Source organism: Lacerta agilis, chromosome 13 (genome assembly GCF_009819535.1).
Source record: "Lacerta agilis isolate rLacAgi1 chromosome 13, rLacAgi1.pri, whole genome shotgun sequence".
NCBI lineage: Eukaryota > Metazoa > Chordata > Lepidosauria > Squamata > Lacertidae > Lacerta > Lacerta agilis.
In genome coordinates this window covers 18,852,405-18,870,026 of record NC_046324.1, presented here as the reverse complement: position 1 = coordinate 18,870,026, position 17,622 = coordinate 18,852,405, and the positions used below count along the sequence as shown (strand labels likewise).

At 48.0% G+C, this 17,622-nt stretch overlaps 1 protein-coding gene across 3 annotated transcripts in view; it reads right to left on the bottom strand.

Annotated features, from left to right (window-relative positions):
- Positions 1-827: 827 nt before the first annotated feature.
- Positions 828-17,622, bottom strand: part of KLHL25 (kelch like family member 25) — a 34,312-nt gene continuing 17,517 nt past the window's right edge. Inside the window, exons 2-3 of one of the 3 annotated variants that reach the window (XR_004427749.1) lie at positions 7,965-9,907; positions 828-1,251 (exon numbers count right to left, since the gene is read on the bottom strand). Coding sequence is in view for 2 of the 3 variants with exons in the window: in XM_033167210.1 (XP_033023101.1) it covers positions 8,121-9,890 (1,770 nt within the window). In the remaining variant the exon portion in view is untranslated. Of the gene's footprint in view, positions 1,252-7,964; positions 9,908-17,622 lie in introns of those variants that run through there. The other 2 variants (XM_033167210.1, XM_033167211.1) reach the window with 2 other exon arrangements.

The window sequence follows — 17,622 nt, the reverse complement described above, 5'->3', positions numbered from 1 at the left end:
TCAGAGCCGAGCAGAGATTTGAACCTGAGTCCCTTTCCTAACCCACCCTAGCCCAGCTACATGACACAGGCTCCCATCTTTGCGGCACAAAAGTGGGACACTTGAGTGACATTTGTAGGGGGTGCCAGTGACAAAATGGCTATCGTAGAGTGTGTGGCATAATATAAAATGGGAACCACACCTAAAGAAGCAGACCAGAGGACGAAAAGGGTGCAGTCGTCCTATCAATGGGAAAAAGGATGTACCACCAAGCTCACTCCACGAGAAGCTATTTGACCTCTACGGAAGGGTGCCAAATCCTGGCATCTGGTGAAATGTGGGCACATTAAATGCATGATAGGCTGGGTGCCGGTGCAAACAGGAACAGAGTAGGGAGAGTCAAATCGTGAGCTGTGTATTTTTGAGGGTATATTTCATGGGTGCTGAATGAGGTCCTGGCAGAGACAATGAGGTGTTGTGAGCACCACGGGAAGACCTCAAGGGTGTCCCTGTGCCCACAGAGGTTGCCTATGTACAAGGGCTTAACTCTAACCCTCCCAAGTTCTGCAGCAGGGCCTCAGTATTTGTCCCTCTTCCCACCCAACCTCGCTTTTGCCAGTGTTACATTGCTTCATTCGATTTCTGCGGCGGTGTTTTGCAGGCTGTACCAGGGAACAGTGTGTTTGTAATTACCACTTCACTAGCCCTGTCATTATTCCTACATCAGGTGTACTTCAAAAAGAAGAAGCCCCGTCCAAAGCAGACAGCTTCCCAAAGAGCTTTTATTAAAATTGTTAGAACTCCCGGGGAAACCATCAAAGTAGTACAAAGAAAGACGTGCTTTTTTTCAAAATGACTCAACGCAAATCTAGCCCTTGCAGAGGTGCCTGTGCTTCATTCATGTGGTGCAGCCGAGTTTCTGAAGTCCTCAAAAGGCTTCCTTTGTCTGAAGAAAGATGCTGAGGCTTTTCAGTCCCTTCCCTTACTGGGCTCTCTTCCAAACCCAGCCGATGCCAACATGGCACCCGTGTGGCGCTGGCAAAGCTGCCGCCATCGAAGGATGTCCACAGTGCATTGCGCCCTTTACCTTCGAGCAAACGATTTGCTCAGGCTCCCCATCCATCCATCCATCCGGTTACTTCTTGGAGCAGCCTGACATCCCTCCCCATACTGAGGCAGCGAGAGGAATGAGCCCTGTGGGAGGCAGTAAAGCCAGTAGCCACTTGTGCAGATTCCAGTAACGTTACTGGAATACAAATTCAGTGTCACTATCTGTGGGGAGAGAGGGAATAACACATTAATATCCTGACCACACAACTACTTATGTGCTACCTTGAATCCAAAATATCTGGAGAACACCTGGTTGGGGGAGGCCTCCATTTCCAGAAAGGCTTTTTGGAGAATAAACTAAAGCTTGCAGGAACCACCTCAGAGAAATGGACTGTCCAACCCTCGTTCTCTCAGTCCGTCTCCCAGTCACCTACCAACAATGGGACTATTTGCTTCCCTTCTCCCAGCTATCTGATCTCATGTGTCAACGCAAGAGCTGACAATTTGAGCACCAGCAAATCGAGCTGCCCTCTGGGAAGCAAAATGGCACCAGTCCAGAGTTAGCCCTCCATCTTGTGTCCAGAGATTAGAACTGCATACCAACTGAGTCCCGTCGCTTAGGGTGGCTTCTTATCTACCGGTATCTCCAAAAGAAGTTGTCAGAAGACCACAGGGATTCGCATTAAATGTGCTCATCTATAGGCATGGACAAACCTTTGGAAATAATTACTATAATATAAATGGAAATGCCCATTGAAGGAGGACTATGACCAGATGCCCTGTTGGCCAGCTCAGTCTGCTTTTCAGGTGCAAACTCTGGATGTGCAACTTAAAGGCCCCTGCTGCCCTCTCTTCTTATGGGTTAATTTGATGTTTTATTCTGTTCTTTATCTGTTGGGAGCCGCCCAGAGTGGCTGGGGAAACCCAGCCGGATTGGGGGGTGCGTGGTATAAATAATAATTTGTTGTTATTATTATTATTATTATTATTATTATTATTATTATTATTATTATTAATCTCAGGGATGGGTGACCTGTTTCAGAAGTTACTGTGAGGCCTATCTCTCTGTCACAGCATTTAGATTTTGAGGACTATGTTGCACCAGGACCTGTGTTTTAAATTTTTGGTTACTGGAGCTTGCTAAGATTTTGATGACTGGACTCTTTGCAAGTGCTACTCTTTTTCATGTTTTTAATTATACGTCTTGCCATTTTACTTGTTTTGTGTCTGGGTTGTTTGCCGCCTTAAGTACAGGCAGAAGAGCTGAATGCAAGTTCAGTAAATTTTGGTTTTGTTAACAACGCCCCTCCCCCATCCATTTAGCTTATTTAGTTCTAACAAACTAAAACTTCTCTTGTTCCAAGCAGCATAACTTCATTTTGCACATGCTCAGAGTCACTGGGCTGAGGGGGCCAGAATCTTTCAAATCAAAAAGCTGGCAACATGCTGTTGATATGAACTGTTTGAGTGACTTAGTAAGTTTGCGAAGGGTACTGAGAGTTGCGATTCCCTATTCCCTTCGAAGAGCTACAATTCAGAGTGTCAATTCAGAGTGGGAACCCTGAGAATTGTTAAGTGTGAGGCGAATGGGGGTGTGTGCCTCCTAAGCACTTGCAGCACCCATGACAAACTACAGTTCCCAGGATTCTTTGAAGGAAGCCACAACTATTTAAAGTGGAAGGATACTGCTTTAAATGCACCGTGCAGATGGGGTTGAATGCTGTATATTCTGTGGCTTCTGCGTGGGATTGCATGCTCCTAGTCCTCATCAGACTTTTAGGGTTTTTAATGCAAACTAATATATCTTCTGCATGCCTGGAGAGTTCCCTGGAGTATTCAGAAACCCCTACCCATGATGCTGGGCACAGGACCATCATGTTAGGAAGGAGTGGGGTTGCCTTTTTTCCCTTATTGCTGTGTAAGAGTGCTCCGTGCTGGTGCTTGTGTCCTACCTATGATTTCAATCCAGGCTTGGCTAGAGCTTGGTTTGCACAACACCTTGTTTCCAAAAGGCAGCCACTCCCACCCAGCTTGGCTTGATAAACAGGCTCTGGAGACAACCATCTGCTCGGCAGAACCAGCCCATTTTCTGCAGCCAGTCTTCTACCACCCAGGTTACAGAGGACATTCCAATTAATTCCTCCTTGCGAGGCACTGCACCTCAGGCCGCCTGACAATGTGGATTCGCAGCAGCTGAGGAATGTTGAGGTGATGATTGGTTGAACTGCTCTGATGTCAGAGGCAGATGGGGCTCCAGCTTTTGCTGGCGGAACTGCTCTAAAACTAAAGGTCCTCTGGCTCTTTGCTGGATGAGCTTGCGCAGAAGCTACCAAGGAGCAGAGCAGGCGAGGAAGGGTAGAAAAGGAGGACTCTGGAAAAGGAAGAAGATGCAAGACAAAGTCTAAAATGTATGGAAAGGGAAAGCAAATATGGGATGTCCAAAGCTGTCAGTCACACATGTTGAAGTCCCCTACGGCCAAAGAACTGAGTAACACAAGATCCCCCTCTATCTAGGTGGGGACTGCTGGAGGCTCTCAATGGGTACTAGTTGGGGAAGGGCTGTAGCTCAGTGGTAGAGCTTCTGCTTTGCATGCACAGGGTCCCAGGTTCAATCCCTAGCATCTCCAGGTAAGACTGGGAATGTTCCCGACCTGAAACCCTGGAGAGTTTCCTCTGTCAGATGAGGTATGCTTTTGCAAACCAGTATACGTGAAGGAGCGTCTCCATCCCCATCGTTCAGCCCAGACACTGAGGTCCAGCGCCGAGGGCCTTCTGGCGGTTCCCTCCCTGCGAGAAGCGAGGTTACAGGGAACCAGGCAGAGGAGGGCCTTCTCGGTAGTGGCGCCCGCACTGTGGAACACCCTCCCATCAGATGTCAAAGAAATAAACAACTATCTGACTTTTAGAAGACATCTGAAGGCAGCCCTGTTTAGGGAAGTTTTTAATATTTGATGAATTATTGTATTTTAATATTTTGCTGGAAGCCGCCCAGAGTGGCTGGGGAAACCCAGCCAGATGGGCAGAGTATAAATCATCATCATCGTGATTATTTTATTACTATAGTTGCTGGAAATCACAAGTGGTCAGAGTCCTGCTTACATGTCTCCCATAAACATCTGGCTGGCCACTGTGAGAACAGGATGCTGGGCTGGATGAACCTTTGGTTTGATCCAGCTGGGCTTCTCATGCAGGGAACGGAATAAGATAGGACACAATTTGGTACATTCAACAGGTTTTACAGCCCCAGAGGAGCAAAACAAGATTTCTACAAATGGAGGGAGGGAGGGAGGAAGCAGGTGAGTTGTGTGGCTGGATCTTGAGCAGATCCAAATGCAGAAATGTACCAAATGAACTGGAAATGCCAGAGTACCTCACTTGCCAAACAGTCAGCTTCTTGCAGAGTTTCACGACTGGCAGCTTTTCATAGCAGATGAGTCATGGGGAGCCGTCTATAATTAATTACTCGTGGTGTTTGAACTCCCTGAGGCCCATGGGTTGCTTAACTGTAAATGGGTTGATTGGCAAAGGAGCCAGAAGTTCAGCACCACATCCTCACTCTTCTTCCAAGCTATGCCAACAAAATCATACAGGTTTGGCAACTGGTATTCCAGGCCAACCTTTGCTAACCTGGTGCCTTCCAGGTATTTTGGCCTGCAACTCCCCTTAGCTCCCACCGACTGGAATTGTGGTCACCTGCAAAGCATGTGGAGGGCACCAGGTTGGGGAACGCTCGTTTAGGCTGTTACGTAGTAAAATAACAAGCAAAAAGGAGAGTTTTATTGTAAATGGAAGAGGTGGTTGGAGGTAATGTGAGCGACGAGGACAGCAGTGGGATAGTGAGCCAATATAACCTGAAATCCATTTTTATGGAGCACTAGCAGTCAGTTTACAGCACAGAAATCTAGGACATCGTGCTGTGTTTGGAAAGCATATCTGGGCTTTACTTTCACGATGTTAATCAGTTAATCCGCAGAATTACTGCCTGCGCAATAAATTAGTGTCACACAACGTTCTGGTCAGCAAACGAGAATTCATTCTGAAATAAGGGCTAATGCGATTAACACCAGGGGAAAGGCAATCCAGGTCACATTCCTCTTTATAGCAAACATTATAACGTATATACATTACAGGGGCAATGGTTCAATTTGTCGATATAATCATAGTCTCTTTTTGTTTTGTTTTAAATCACTTCTAAAGAAGAGACAGGACAGGCTCCTATGGGTACTGGCAAGTGCTGATCCGATCATGCAGCAGCTCTTGGAGGACAGAAATTAGGGAGAAGTTGAATGAATGAATGCTTGCTGGTACTACAAGGAACCCAAGCCCTTAGGAAGCCAATTTGTCAGGGAGAATGCCAGTTAAGGCAGAAGTTTGAAAACTCCAATCTGTCCCCACCACAGCTTTCTGCAGAGTTCAGCAAGAACTCGAGCGAGGAGTTGCTGCTCATCTCTGGCTCAGATTTACAAACCTCCAAGTAAGATCTTGAAAGGTTAGGGCAACCTTCCCAGCCTGGTGATGTCCAGATGTTTTCAACTACAACTCCCATCAGCTACTGGCCACACTGGTCAGGTCTGATGAGAGTCGTAATCTGAAAACAGGTAGAGGTCCCTTTATTGAGAAAGTGTGATTTAAGAGTTGCATATCTTTTCACAGAGCACAAGCACCAAGTTTAGACTTTGAGGAGTTTGTAGAGAGGATACGATGTTTTGCTTTGAAATGGAGGCCCTCTCCTTTGCAAAGGAAAAAAAAAAGGCAGGGGCATCTTATCTGACTATGCAGGGGACAAGTTCTGCTTGTGAAAACATACCGGGGAAGGAAGAGAACCTGGACCCTTCCCATCTTGCTAGACTGCAACTCCATCATGGATGAACACTGACTACACTTGCTGGGGCTGATGGGAGTTGGTGTCAAGCAACATCTGAAAGGCCAGAGGTTTCCCCATCACTGACATTAAAGGTATGTGTGTGCATGTAAACGGTAAAGAAACAGAGTGTATATTTCAGCAAACACTTCCATCACTGTTTTTCCAGCTGTTTCAACTTTGATTTTTCACTGCTCTTTGGCACAATTTTTGCTGCTCAACTACAGAGCACATTGGGGACACAACAGTTTTGCTTTAAAAAAAGCCCAAGAACCTGTTTGTCAGCACAGGTAGCCCCAAGTCCCCAGTAAAATCTGGCCCAAACATTTAAGGTGTAAAACTATGTCATTCTCAACCCTTTTAGGGAAGAGTATCCCCATGAAGGTGGTTTTAAAACCTTACTATTTTGCTGTTCAGGAGACTTCCCATTCTGGGACTTGACATTATTGAGGGACAGTGCAGGGGCAGAAGGAAAGGATAATTACAAACTAATATGTATTGGTATGTGAGAGCATTTTGTGACAACCCAGCTGAAACAGCTTTCCTGGTGGAAACCTCTTTCTGTTAAGAATGGCAAAAGCTTGGGCCTTTTTCTTCTGGAGAAGAAAACCACCAGCCGTTATCCTCAGCAATGGCTGCCGCTGATACAAGCAGCCTGGCCCTTCACTACGTGGGACGCAGCTGCATGGCAGGCCCATAAAATTAATCCCCAGTGAGAAAGCAGCTCTTAAGGGGAAGCCCTGTAACCCTGGCTGGAGAAAAGATGGACTCCTCAATGCGTTCTGCAGCAGTGTTTAATAGCTAAGCGGCAGTTAATTAGATGCTGAAGTGGCTGTGTCAGCTGTCAGGCAGCGCTGCGTGGAAGGGAGGGAGTGGGAAGGGGAAGCAGCAATGGGGTGTCAAAGGACAGGAGTATGGAACGGGGGGGGGGGGACACAGGTCAGTCCCATAGCAGCAAGCAGCTGCTTCATGGCAGAGCAGACCCCTCTTCTTTCTGTGTTAGAACCCCAAAGAGGACAGCAAGCTTAACCAGGCCTTCTCAAGCTCGTTGATGTGGTTAGTTCATATGGGGAAAGACAGTCCTTGATGGAAGGCAGTTCTGGTCTATTTAAGGCTTTGTAACGACCACTTTGAATTGGGCCCAGGTACCAATTGGCAGCCAGTACTGCTGGGCCAGGACTGGCGTCCTATGCTCAAAACATCTTGCCTTGGTGAGTAACCCGGCTGCTGAGTTCTGAACAGGCTGAAGTTTACAAACTGTTTTCAGTGGCAGCCTAACATGCAATGTGTTGCAGTAATCTAACTAGGGGCTCAGCTACACTGGGAAAGAAACGGCGTTTTGAATGCGTTATAAACATGCAACACTAGATGGTGCTGAGAGTAAAAAAAAAATCTACACAATTTTCCATTGCGTTTTTCTTTTCTTTTGTTATAATGATTTAATTTCATGACTCACAGTGGTACCTCGGTTTATGAACTTAATTTGTTCCGGAGGTCTGTCTTAACCCGAAACCATTCTTAACCTGAGGCACGCTTTCGCTAATGGGGCCTCCTGCTGCTACCGCACTGCCGGCACACGATTTCCGTTCTCATCCTGGGGCAAAGTTCTCAACCCGAGGTTAGCGGAGTTTGTAACTCAAAGTGTTTGTAACCCGAAGTGTTTGTAACCTGAGGTACCACTGTATTTCTAGCGGGGGGTTTTCCTGTGTGTAGACTCACCCTAGATGTTACCAGATGACAGAAGTTAGGCTATCCCTGTCCAGATAGGTAGCTGGGCTACCAGCCGAAGCTGATTGAAGGTGCTCTGTACCAACGAGCCAGCTGAGCCTTAAGCCACAGCAAAGAAGTATAACCCCCTCAAGAACAGGCAACCACTAGGGCATTTTTATTTCTGCTTGGAACGCTTTTAGCACAGTTCCCATCCACCCCCCCAAAAAGTCTCTAGTTGTTGCTTTTATAAACTCACCCTAGAAAAGCTGAAGGCCTGTATAATTTTTCTTAAAACAACAAAACTCAAATAAATAAATAAATGCTTGTCATGGTACAAGAGCAAAGACGCCATCAAAATACACACCTTTGCAGGGTTGTCACATCTTTTATATTTGTTAAGCTTCTGGGGTTCCTGTCTAGAAGTCCATGCAAAAGAGGAATCTGCAGGCATCAGCAGAAACTTCCATTAAGATACCTTACCTCCTCAAGCTCCTCAGTTCTCGCCTGCAGACTGTGTGCCTCAAGCTGGTAAGTGTTTCCAAGTGCTAACAAACGCTGTCGGGATGAGAGAGTAAGGCACAGTGGTAATGCAGTTCCAGGTGTCTGAGGTCGGGTCGTAACAATCCAGTGTCTTGCACCTCTGCGTCCCAAAGTAGCCGCCCACCACATAAAGCTTGTTCCCAGAGGCCAAAGCGTGGCAGGACATCCGCTTGGCCGTCATGTCCCCAATCCGCGTCCACTGGTCCGTTTCGCAGTCAAAGCGGTAGGCGGAGGCCGCTGTGTACTCCGTGTCTCCACCCATGATAAAGATCTGGCTACCCAGGACGGCGCCTGCCGTGTAGCGCCAGGGCTGGGGGCACTGGGCTTTGATGGTCCACCGGTTCTCCACCGGGTCGTAGCACTGGACTTTGGACACCATGTCACGGTGGATGCTGGTCCCACCAAAGACGTAGAGCTTTAGCCTCGCGCTGACGACGGCTGCGTTGCTGACGCCGTCCCTCAGAGGGGCCACCATAGTCCATTTGTTGGTGAGAGGGTCGTACTTCTCCACCTGTTTCAGCGAAACGGAAGGAGAGGCTGGGAAGACCCCGGCCACTGCGGTGTGTCCGCCGACGACGTAGAGGCAGTTTTCCAGTTCAGCCGAGCCATGTCCAAAGCGAGCGATGAGCATCGGGGCAGCTTTGGACCACTCCTCGTTCACTGTGTCGTAGACCCAGACATCCTTGGAGACCCCGTTTTCGGAGCCCCTGCCTCCAGTGATGTAGACTTTGCAGCCAATGGCGCAGGCGCTGAACTCTTTTCGAGGGCTAGGGAGGTCGGCTTTGGGGATGATCTCTTTCGCCTTGTGGTCTACTTGGTAAACCTTGTCACACATAAACGTCTGGCCCCCTAAGATGAGCAAAGTGTGCCCAGCTTTCCGAGGCCTGGCACAGGGGCTGGTGACCACCCCATCGTTCTGCAATATCTTCTTTTTGCACCAAAGAGCTTCAACCATGATTTGCTTGTTCTGGTCTTCCGCTGTGATCAGCTCCTCGTAGGTCATGGCTTCCTTCAGGCACTCAGAAGGCAGCAAGGCCAGTCGCACGTTCTTCAACATCTCTGGGAGGAAAGACTTCCTCTTGTCCAAGTCATGCTTCACCCACTGCATGACTGCCTTGAATACCTTCTCCTCATCCTCAATTTCCAGCTCGTCACTGGAAATCAAGTCCAGCAAGGTGTCCTTGGAGAGGTTATTGAAATCTTCGTTTCTGTGGACTGTCTCAAAGTTGACCAAGCACATCCTCCAAGAAAGCTCATAGAGCCTCTTGCACTGGTGAGCATCTGAAAGGACCATCATGCCCAGACAGTTGGAAGGGTGCAGGTTCTTCTCAAGGAACTCGGCAGCCGCATCCCTGACGTCCTGGAACTGCAACATGTCGCCGGCTTCCAGGAGGGACTCTGCATTCTCCTCATTGATTATGATCTTGGATGAGTAAGCATAGTCCAACAGCAGCTCCAACACCTCTGGGTGCAGGCTATCGTGGAAATTTACCTTGTCGCCCAAGCTCTCGCGAAGGCCGTTGCTAAACATGGCTTCGAAGTACCTGCTGGCAGCAGCAAGCACAGCCCGGTGGCATGGAAAGGACTTATTCCCAGCCCAGAGGGTGACGTCAGTGAACTTGCAGTGCTTCCTCATGGTGTTGAGGTGAGACAGGACACAGTCTGGATGGGAGGCTTTGTGGAACAGCAAGATGTTCATTGAACCAGTGCTCGTTCGGGATTTACGGTTTTCATGGACGCTGACTGACATGACTACTGGACTGCTATCTGTAGGAAAATGAACATAGAAATTCTGAGTTTCAGAGGAATGAACAGATTGGCACCTGCTGCTTTTTCTCACCTGAGATCAGCAATGCAGGCCCACCTCTACAAAAACCAAGAATCATGGAGCATGGGCTATCAAGACCCAATGTGGCATAGTGGTTAGAAAGCAACTAATAGTAGGGAGACCCAGTTTCAAGCTCATCCTCAGCTGGAAAATTCAGCAGACAACGTTGTACTAGTCACACTGTCTAGTCTGCCTCACAAGCTTGTTGTGAGGATAAAGTGTGTGTGGGGGGGGGGGGAGAAACACATTTTGTACGTTACCAAGAGCCATAAACATGTATTGCATATTGTCCCCAACAGTTACATGCAACATTTTGTTTACATGGACGTATGCCTCTAATTATGAGGTACTGAAGGTGAGCAACTGGGAAAATGACTCAATCCATCTCCATCAGTCAAAAAAATTAAAAAAAAAATTAAAAAAAATTGTCCAGTAGCACCTTAGAGACCAACTAAGTTTGTTCTGGGTATAAGATTTTCGTGTGCATGCACACTTCTTCAGATCCAACAGTGACATCAATGAAAAGCAGATATCTACATCATGAACAAGAGCTGAATAAAAATCTGCATCGGGGTCTGCTGCCCCTGTGAATCCTGCCACCTGAGGCGGTTGCCTCATGGGTAGGCGAGCCCTGGTTGGGGCCTTAAGTCCAGCTGAACCAGGAATAAGCTTCTGAGCTAGAGATCCAGTGCAGTCTAAACTGCTTATCTCAGCAGATCTCGTCATGGGATTGCCCCATTCAGCTAGTTATTTACTCTCTAAACCTCAGTCCCCTCATCTGCAGCATGGGGGGGGTCACAATACTGACTTAAATTAACAGGGATGCTGCAAAGACTCCAACTAGGAAACGCTTGGAATACTCGAGAGTGTTTCAAATAAAGGTTTATTATTCATCATCCTTATTTTTAACTTTGCTATTAAATTTATTGTTATTATTTTCACTTTGTTATATTGTTGATTTTAATTCTACTCTGATTTCCAGCAGTTAATAAATCAGAGACTCTACCCTTTTGACATGTGCTCTGCTCAGTTTTGCAATCCAAACACACTGAAAAATCCTGTTAACACATTTTTTTCCTCAATTCTAACTGTACATGAACCGTGGGGTGTCAGGAGGGATTCATTTCGCAAGAAATCATTCTTTTTTAAAAAAATATATATGAAAATAAATGAAAATTTCTCACCATTCTCCCACTGGACAATGAAGAAAAATAAATCTATATTCTGCATGCAGATAAGGCGCTCGTAAGCCTGGTCAAGGGAACAGTACATTCAGAGGAAAGGGCACTGGGCTGTTCTTGGCTTAGCCTGGGTCATGCTGGCTTTAAGTGCAGAAGAAATTGCTGCAATTTGCAGGCAGGCTGCTTGGCTTCTTCATAAAATAGGTGGTGATTAGCAGGGTGCAGAGCTTTGAGCCTGTGTTTCTGCACAGCCTCGTGCTCCCAATTCTGCCGGATTTCATTTGCTTTGCAAAAACAGGTTTAAGCTCCCATCAGGGAATTGGGTAGGCTTACCTGTCTACCAACTGGTTTAAAACAAAACAAATAACTCCCAAAGCTAGATGGTTATTTAGAGTGTTTCTGTATGGGTATGACAGTCTCCCATCTCTTGGCAAGCTACACCCATAGCATAACAATCTTCAGGCTAACACAACGAGTTAATGGAACCCCATTAACAGAATATGCTGGCAAATCGACAGCTACATCTCTTGAAGCTACTCCACCAAAATTGTCCTCCATCCAGAGAGCAACCATAGCAAGGTCACAGGATATTGCATTTTCACCTCACTCTAGTATCTCCAAGAAACTGAAGGTGGTGCACACATGGAAATATAGGAAGCTGTATTATGAATCAGACCATGAGTCCATCTAGCTCAGTAGAGTCTACACCAGGGGTCAGCAACCTTTTTCAGCCGTGGGCCGGTCCACCATCCCTCAGTCCATGTGGGGGACTGGACTATATTTTGAAAAATAAAAATAAAAAATGAATGAATTCCTATGCCTCACAAACAACCCAGAGATGCATTTTAAATAAAAGCACACATTCTACTCATGTAAAAACACGCTGATTCCCGGACCGTCTGCAGGCCGGATTGAGAAGGTGATTGGGCCGCATCTGGCCCCCGGGCCTTAGGTTGCCTACCCCGGCCTACACTGACCTACAGCTGCTCTCGAGGAATTCAGGCAGGGAGACTTTCCCAGACCTACCTGAAGATGCTGGGGATTGGATGTGGGGCCTTCCACATGCAGGGCAGACACTACCACAGAGCTATATCCCTTCCCCCAAAGAAAGTCCCCTCACACGGACCCCATTATCCTTGCAACAACCTTGTGAGGTAGATCAGGCTCAGAAATAGTGTCTGTCCCAAGGTCACCAGGTTAGTTTCTGTGGTTGACAAGGGGTTTGTTTGTCATGGCCTTTGGCCAGAACAATAAACTTATGAACTAGGACAGACGAGGGATTTGAAGCTGGGTTTCTTCAATACTTCCAGTCACTGGGTAACAGGTTCCACCTCTGAAAGCTCCACCTAAAATATTTCAGACAGCAAGACTTGGAGAGATGTTTTTTTAGTATGTATCTTTTATTTTCTATTTTGGTATGCTATAGTGACCTATGTGTAGAAAACCAGGGTACAAATAATTCTTTGGGGGAAGCTATGACTTTCTAAGCAGGGACATGGGTGGCGCTGTGGTCTAAACCACTGAACCTAGGGCTTGCCGATCCGAAGGTCTGCGGTTCGAATCCCTGCGACGGGGTGAGCTCCCGTTGCTCGGTCCCAGCTCCCGCCAACCCAGCAGTTCGAAAGCACACCAAGTGCAAGTAGATAAATAGGTACCGCTCCGGTGGGAAGGTAAACGACATTTCCGTGCGCTGATCCGGTTTGCCAGAAACAGCTTAGTCATGCTGGCCACATGACCCAGAAAAACTTATGCGGACAAACGCAGGCTCCCTCAGCCAGTAAAGCGAGATGAACGCCACAACGCCAGAGTCGTTTGCAACTGCACTTAACTGTCAGGGGTCCTTTACCTTTTTAAAATGACTTTCTAAAGTGGTATAGTAGCACTCAGTGCTGGATTTACATATAAGCTAAACAAGCTATAGCTTAGGGCCCCCAAGGCGTCTGGATGCACATTTCCAAAATATAAGATTAAAAAACAAATAAAATAAAACCTACATTCAGCAACAGTGTTTTGTGTTGTGTAGGCTCCTATGATGTAAGTAATGGGCCCCGCCTGCTAGCCTGCTCCCTAAAATATCACTGGTTTCAGTTCAACAATTACTTTGATAAAATACATATTTTGTTATGTGCAAATGGCTTTAGATACCTATTAGGTCCATAAATTACCATATAGCATATATTCAACACAAAAAACAGCGACAATTTGTTGTTGACAAAGGACAGCTGGACATATAAAGGGCCCCATTACTTCAGTAGCTTAGGGCCTCATCAAACCTACCGTATTTTTCGCTCCATAGGACGCTTCGGACCATAGGGCGCACCAATTTTTAAAGGGGAAAAACCAGGGGAAAATATTTTTTCCTGGTTTTCCTCCTCTAAAAGGCTGGGAGGGGGAGCGAAGGAGGCAGCAGCGGTGGAGGGACTGGGAGAGGAACATGCTACGGGCCTCACCTGCCTCTCCCACCCTGCTGACACCAGCGAAAGTGGGGCAGAGAAAGGGGAAGCCCAGTAGCGATGCTGTAGGGCTTCCTGTCCTCCCACCCCACTTTCGCTGGTGTTGGGGAGGTTTAAAGATTTAAAGACAGCTGGGGAGAAGGGGTGAATGCTCAGCCCTTCTCCCCCGCTGCCTTTAAAAAAAGCGGGGATGAGCCGCTCTGAAGGGGCGCCACGCACCCATTCAGAGGGCTCATCCCCGCTTGCTTTGAAGGGAGCTGGGGACGAGGGGTGAATGCTCACCCCTTCTCCCCGGCTCCCTTTAAAAAAAGCGGGGATGAGCGCTCTGAAGGGGCACCATGCACCCCTTCAAAAAGGCTCATCCCCGTTTTTTTTAAAGGGAGCAGGGGAGAAGGGGTGAGCGTTCACCCCTCGTCCCCAGCTCCCTTCAAAGCAAGTGGGATGAGCACAGGGTGTGGGGTGGTGGAGAAAGCAGCTGCTTCCTCCACCACCCAGCACCCAGCACTGCTCCAAAAAGCCTGCTTTCTGCATCCTGGGTGGTGGAGGAAGCAGCTGGGATCCCGGCTGCTTTCCCCACCGCCCAGCTCCCCGCGCCGATGCAGAAAGCCTGCTTTTTGGATCAGCGCGGGGTGCTGGGTGGTGGAGGAAGCAGCTGGGATCCCGGCTGCTTTCTCCACCACCCAGCGCCCCGCACCGATCCAAAAAGCCTGGTTTCGGGCGCTGGGTGGTGGAGGAAGCAGCTGGGATCCCGGCTGCTTTCCCCACCGCCCACCTCCCCGCGCCGATGCAGAAAGCCTGCTTTTTGGATCGGCGCAGGGTGCTGGGTGGTGGAGGAAGCAGCTGGGATCCCGGCTGCTTTCTCCACCACCCAGCGCCCCGCACCGATCCAAAAAGCCTGGTTTCGGGCGCTGGGTGGTGGAGGAAGCAGCTGGGATCCCGGCTGCTTTCCCCACCGCCCACCTCCCCGCGCCGATGCAGAAAGCCTGCTTTTTGGATCAGCGCGGGGTGCTGGGTGGTGGAGGAAGCAGCTGGGATCCCGGCTGCTTTCCCCACCGCCCAGCTCCCCGCGCCGATGCAGAAAGCCTGCTTTTTGGATCAGCGCGGGGTGCTGGGTGGTGGAGGAAGCAGCTGGGATCCCGGCTGCTTTCCCCACCGCCCAGCTCCCCGCGCCGATGCAGAAAGCCTGCTTTTTGGATCAGCGCGGGGTGCTGGGTGGTGGAGGAAGCAGCTGGGATCCCGGCTGCTTTCTCCACCACCCAGCGCCCCGCGTCGATCCACAAATCCTGATTTCGGGCACTGGGTGGTGGAGGAAGCAGCTGGGATCCCGGCTGCTTTCCCCACCGCCCAGCTCGCCGCGCCGATGCAGCACCCAGTGCCCGAAATCAGGGTGGGGGGGAGGCCGCAGGGAGCGAAGCCTTCGCCCCATAAGACGCAGCAACATTTTCCCTTCCTTTTTAGGAGGGAAAAAGTGCGTCTTATGGAGCGAAAAATACGGTAAATCTGGCCCTGGCATGAATGCAGCCCGGGCCAACAGTGCTCCCATCTCCTCTATGGAGATAGGACAAATTGCAACTGCAGCCAGCTGAGTATGGTCCCCACCCTCCTGGGCTTGACAAACCCATTTGAACTCAGCCTGCAGAAATAATATTATTTTTTTCTTTAAAGGCGGCAGTGCTGGGGAGTGTTTTCCAGCCATAACACACTGCCAGCAGGCTGTGCTCGGTTGGTGGGTCACAAATTGTGCAGGCCCACCTGGTGGTCATTGGCACCTGGCAAGCCAGGCCTCTCACCTGCCGTTCTGAGGTGACTCATCTGGATTCCAGACATCCTTCCACTTGCTACAACAAGGCCTTGCCAAGAGTTATTTACCCACACAAAGAATTCATCCCCAATTTGGTTTGGTTTTGCTGCAAATTGCCCACATTGCTCACTCCCGCTGACTAGGATCTAGCTCGAGGGAACAGCCTATTTTATTTTATTTTTGGCCGCACATGCAAGAAATAAAGAGGAAAATTACAAAGCTAAAATCCCAGAAGAATAATTGAGGGGTGGTTCCCCCTCCCTCTTTCTCCCTCGCCTTCCTGGTATACATTCCCAGATGATAGGTAAAGAGACTGGTGGTTTCAATTGTAATGTTTCTGGGAATGGAAAGAGACTCAAATCCCTGGGGAAGAAACTTGAGGAGGTCAGGTCACTGGTGTGGGGCATAAATTGGGAGATTTCTGGACATTTCCCCAGTACAACATTTTTTAAAAAATGCATTGTTTCAGTAAAACTAGCAGCATAATGAATGAAGGCAAGAAAAATTAAAAAATGGACAACTGGATGGAATATAATGCCCATCAAATCTAATTTGCTTTTATTTTAGGTCACTATTCCTAGGAAACATGCAGTTCTTCAGGCATGCTAAAATTAGTATGTTTGCAGTGCTTTTACCCTGCCCCCGACAGCAAATATAAATAATGTAAGGGAAGTGTTTGCTCACATACCTTAAAATATTTACAAGTAAATCTTTGAATTTGTTTGCTTGTAAAATTTAAACCGCATGCATCATGCTTTTCTGAATTTACCACCACCAATCAAATATTTCAGTTCAGCTACTTCTCTAGCTATTGGGAGTGTTTTCCAGATACACAAGGAAAAAAGAAGCATTGCATAGGTATTCCTTTCCTGCTCACCTAGAGGTACCAGGTAACTTTTACTCCTTTACAGGTGATTAGCTGAGTGCTATTTGAACAAGCCTGGCTCTATGTGCAATGTACATTATTATTGCAAAGCGCTTCTGGCAGGACTCTTTTGGCAAGATCGAGGTTACCGTTGCTACAGAGATAATGAAGCCCACCAGAGCTCTTGCTTCTGCCACTGAAGGGCTGGTTCCCGGGGTAACCAAGAGTAATCACGAAGCCATCAACTTTGAATTAAAAGTTGGGGGCTTGGCCCAAGATTTGTTGGATGTGCGCAGATGCGAGAGGTTTTAGCATCACCAAAGCAGCAACAAATGAAATATGTATGAATCTACTCAAAGGCATCAATTAGGGAATCTGTGTTCTCAGGCACCCATACAACCCAGTAAATACCTAGGCTTGTGCAGAGAAGTGAGTTAACCAACACTTTCATTTTTCACAGCATGCAAAAGCACCCACTTAAAGCTTTCACTTTCCTGTGCTGATCCCTGAAGGCTCGGAGGATTTGAAACAATTTAAAAGAAAACACACTATTAAACTTTGCAGAGCTGAGTACGCACTGCATACTTTTATTGCCTCTTCCCTTTAAACTAGTCTGAATCATGATGGATTTGCAGATGTGGCACTGAAGCTGCTCTGGGTGCAAAGTCATTCAGCTGATGCGATGCAAACGATTTTCACCACAGCACACCAGTGCTTAGTAATACTTGAAATGAATAGGTAAAAAGGTAAAGGACCCCTGGACGGTTAAGTCCAGTCAAAGGTGACTACAGGGTTGCGGTGCTCATCTCACTTTCAGGCCAAGAGAGCCGGCATTTGTCCACAGAAAGCTTTCCGGGTCATGTGGCCAGCAGGGCTAAACCGCTTCTGGTGCAACAGGACACTGTGACGGAAGCCAGAGCACATGGAAACGCCGTTTACCTTCCCGCCGCAGTGGTACCTATTTATCTACTTGCACTGCCGTGCTTTCAAACTGCTAGGTGGGCAGAACAATGGGAACTCACTCCGTCACAGGGATTTGAACCGCCGACCTGATCGGCAAGCCCAAGTGGCTCAGTGGTTTACACCTCAGCGCCACCCGGCCAAGAAGTCATCTTGTCAAGTATCCTGACACCCACAGTGACCACTTAAATGCCTCCACAGCTCAGTGGTGTGGCACCTACATGCCATGCAAAGGGCCCACATTAATAATTGTGTTGGGAAAGCCATAACTGTTAAAGCGAAATAACAATGTGTTAAATGTGTGGTATGGATGTGGCCTTCTGTCTTGCCAGGATTCTGTTGCTATTTAGTAGTTTGCATTCCAGGCATGGGCTGCAGTGTTTGGAACTTTTTA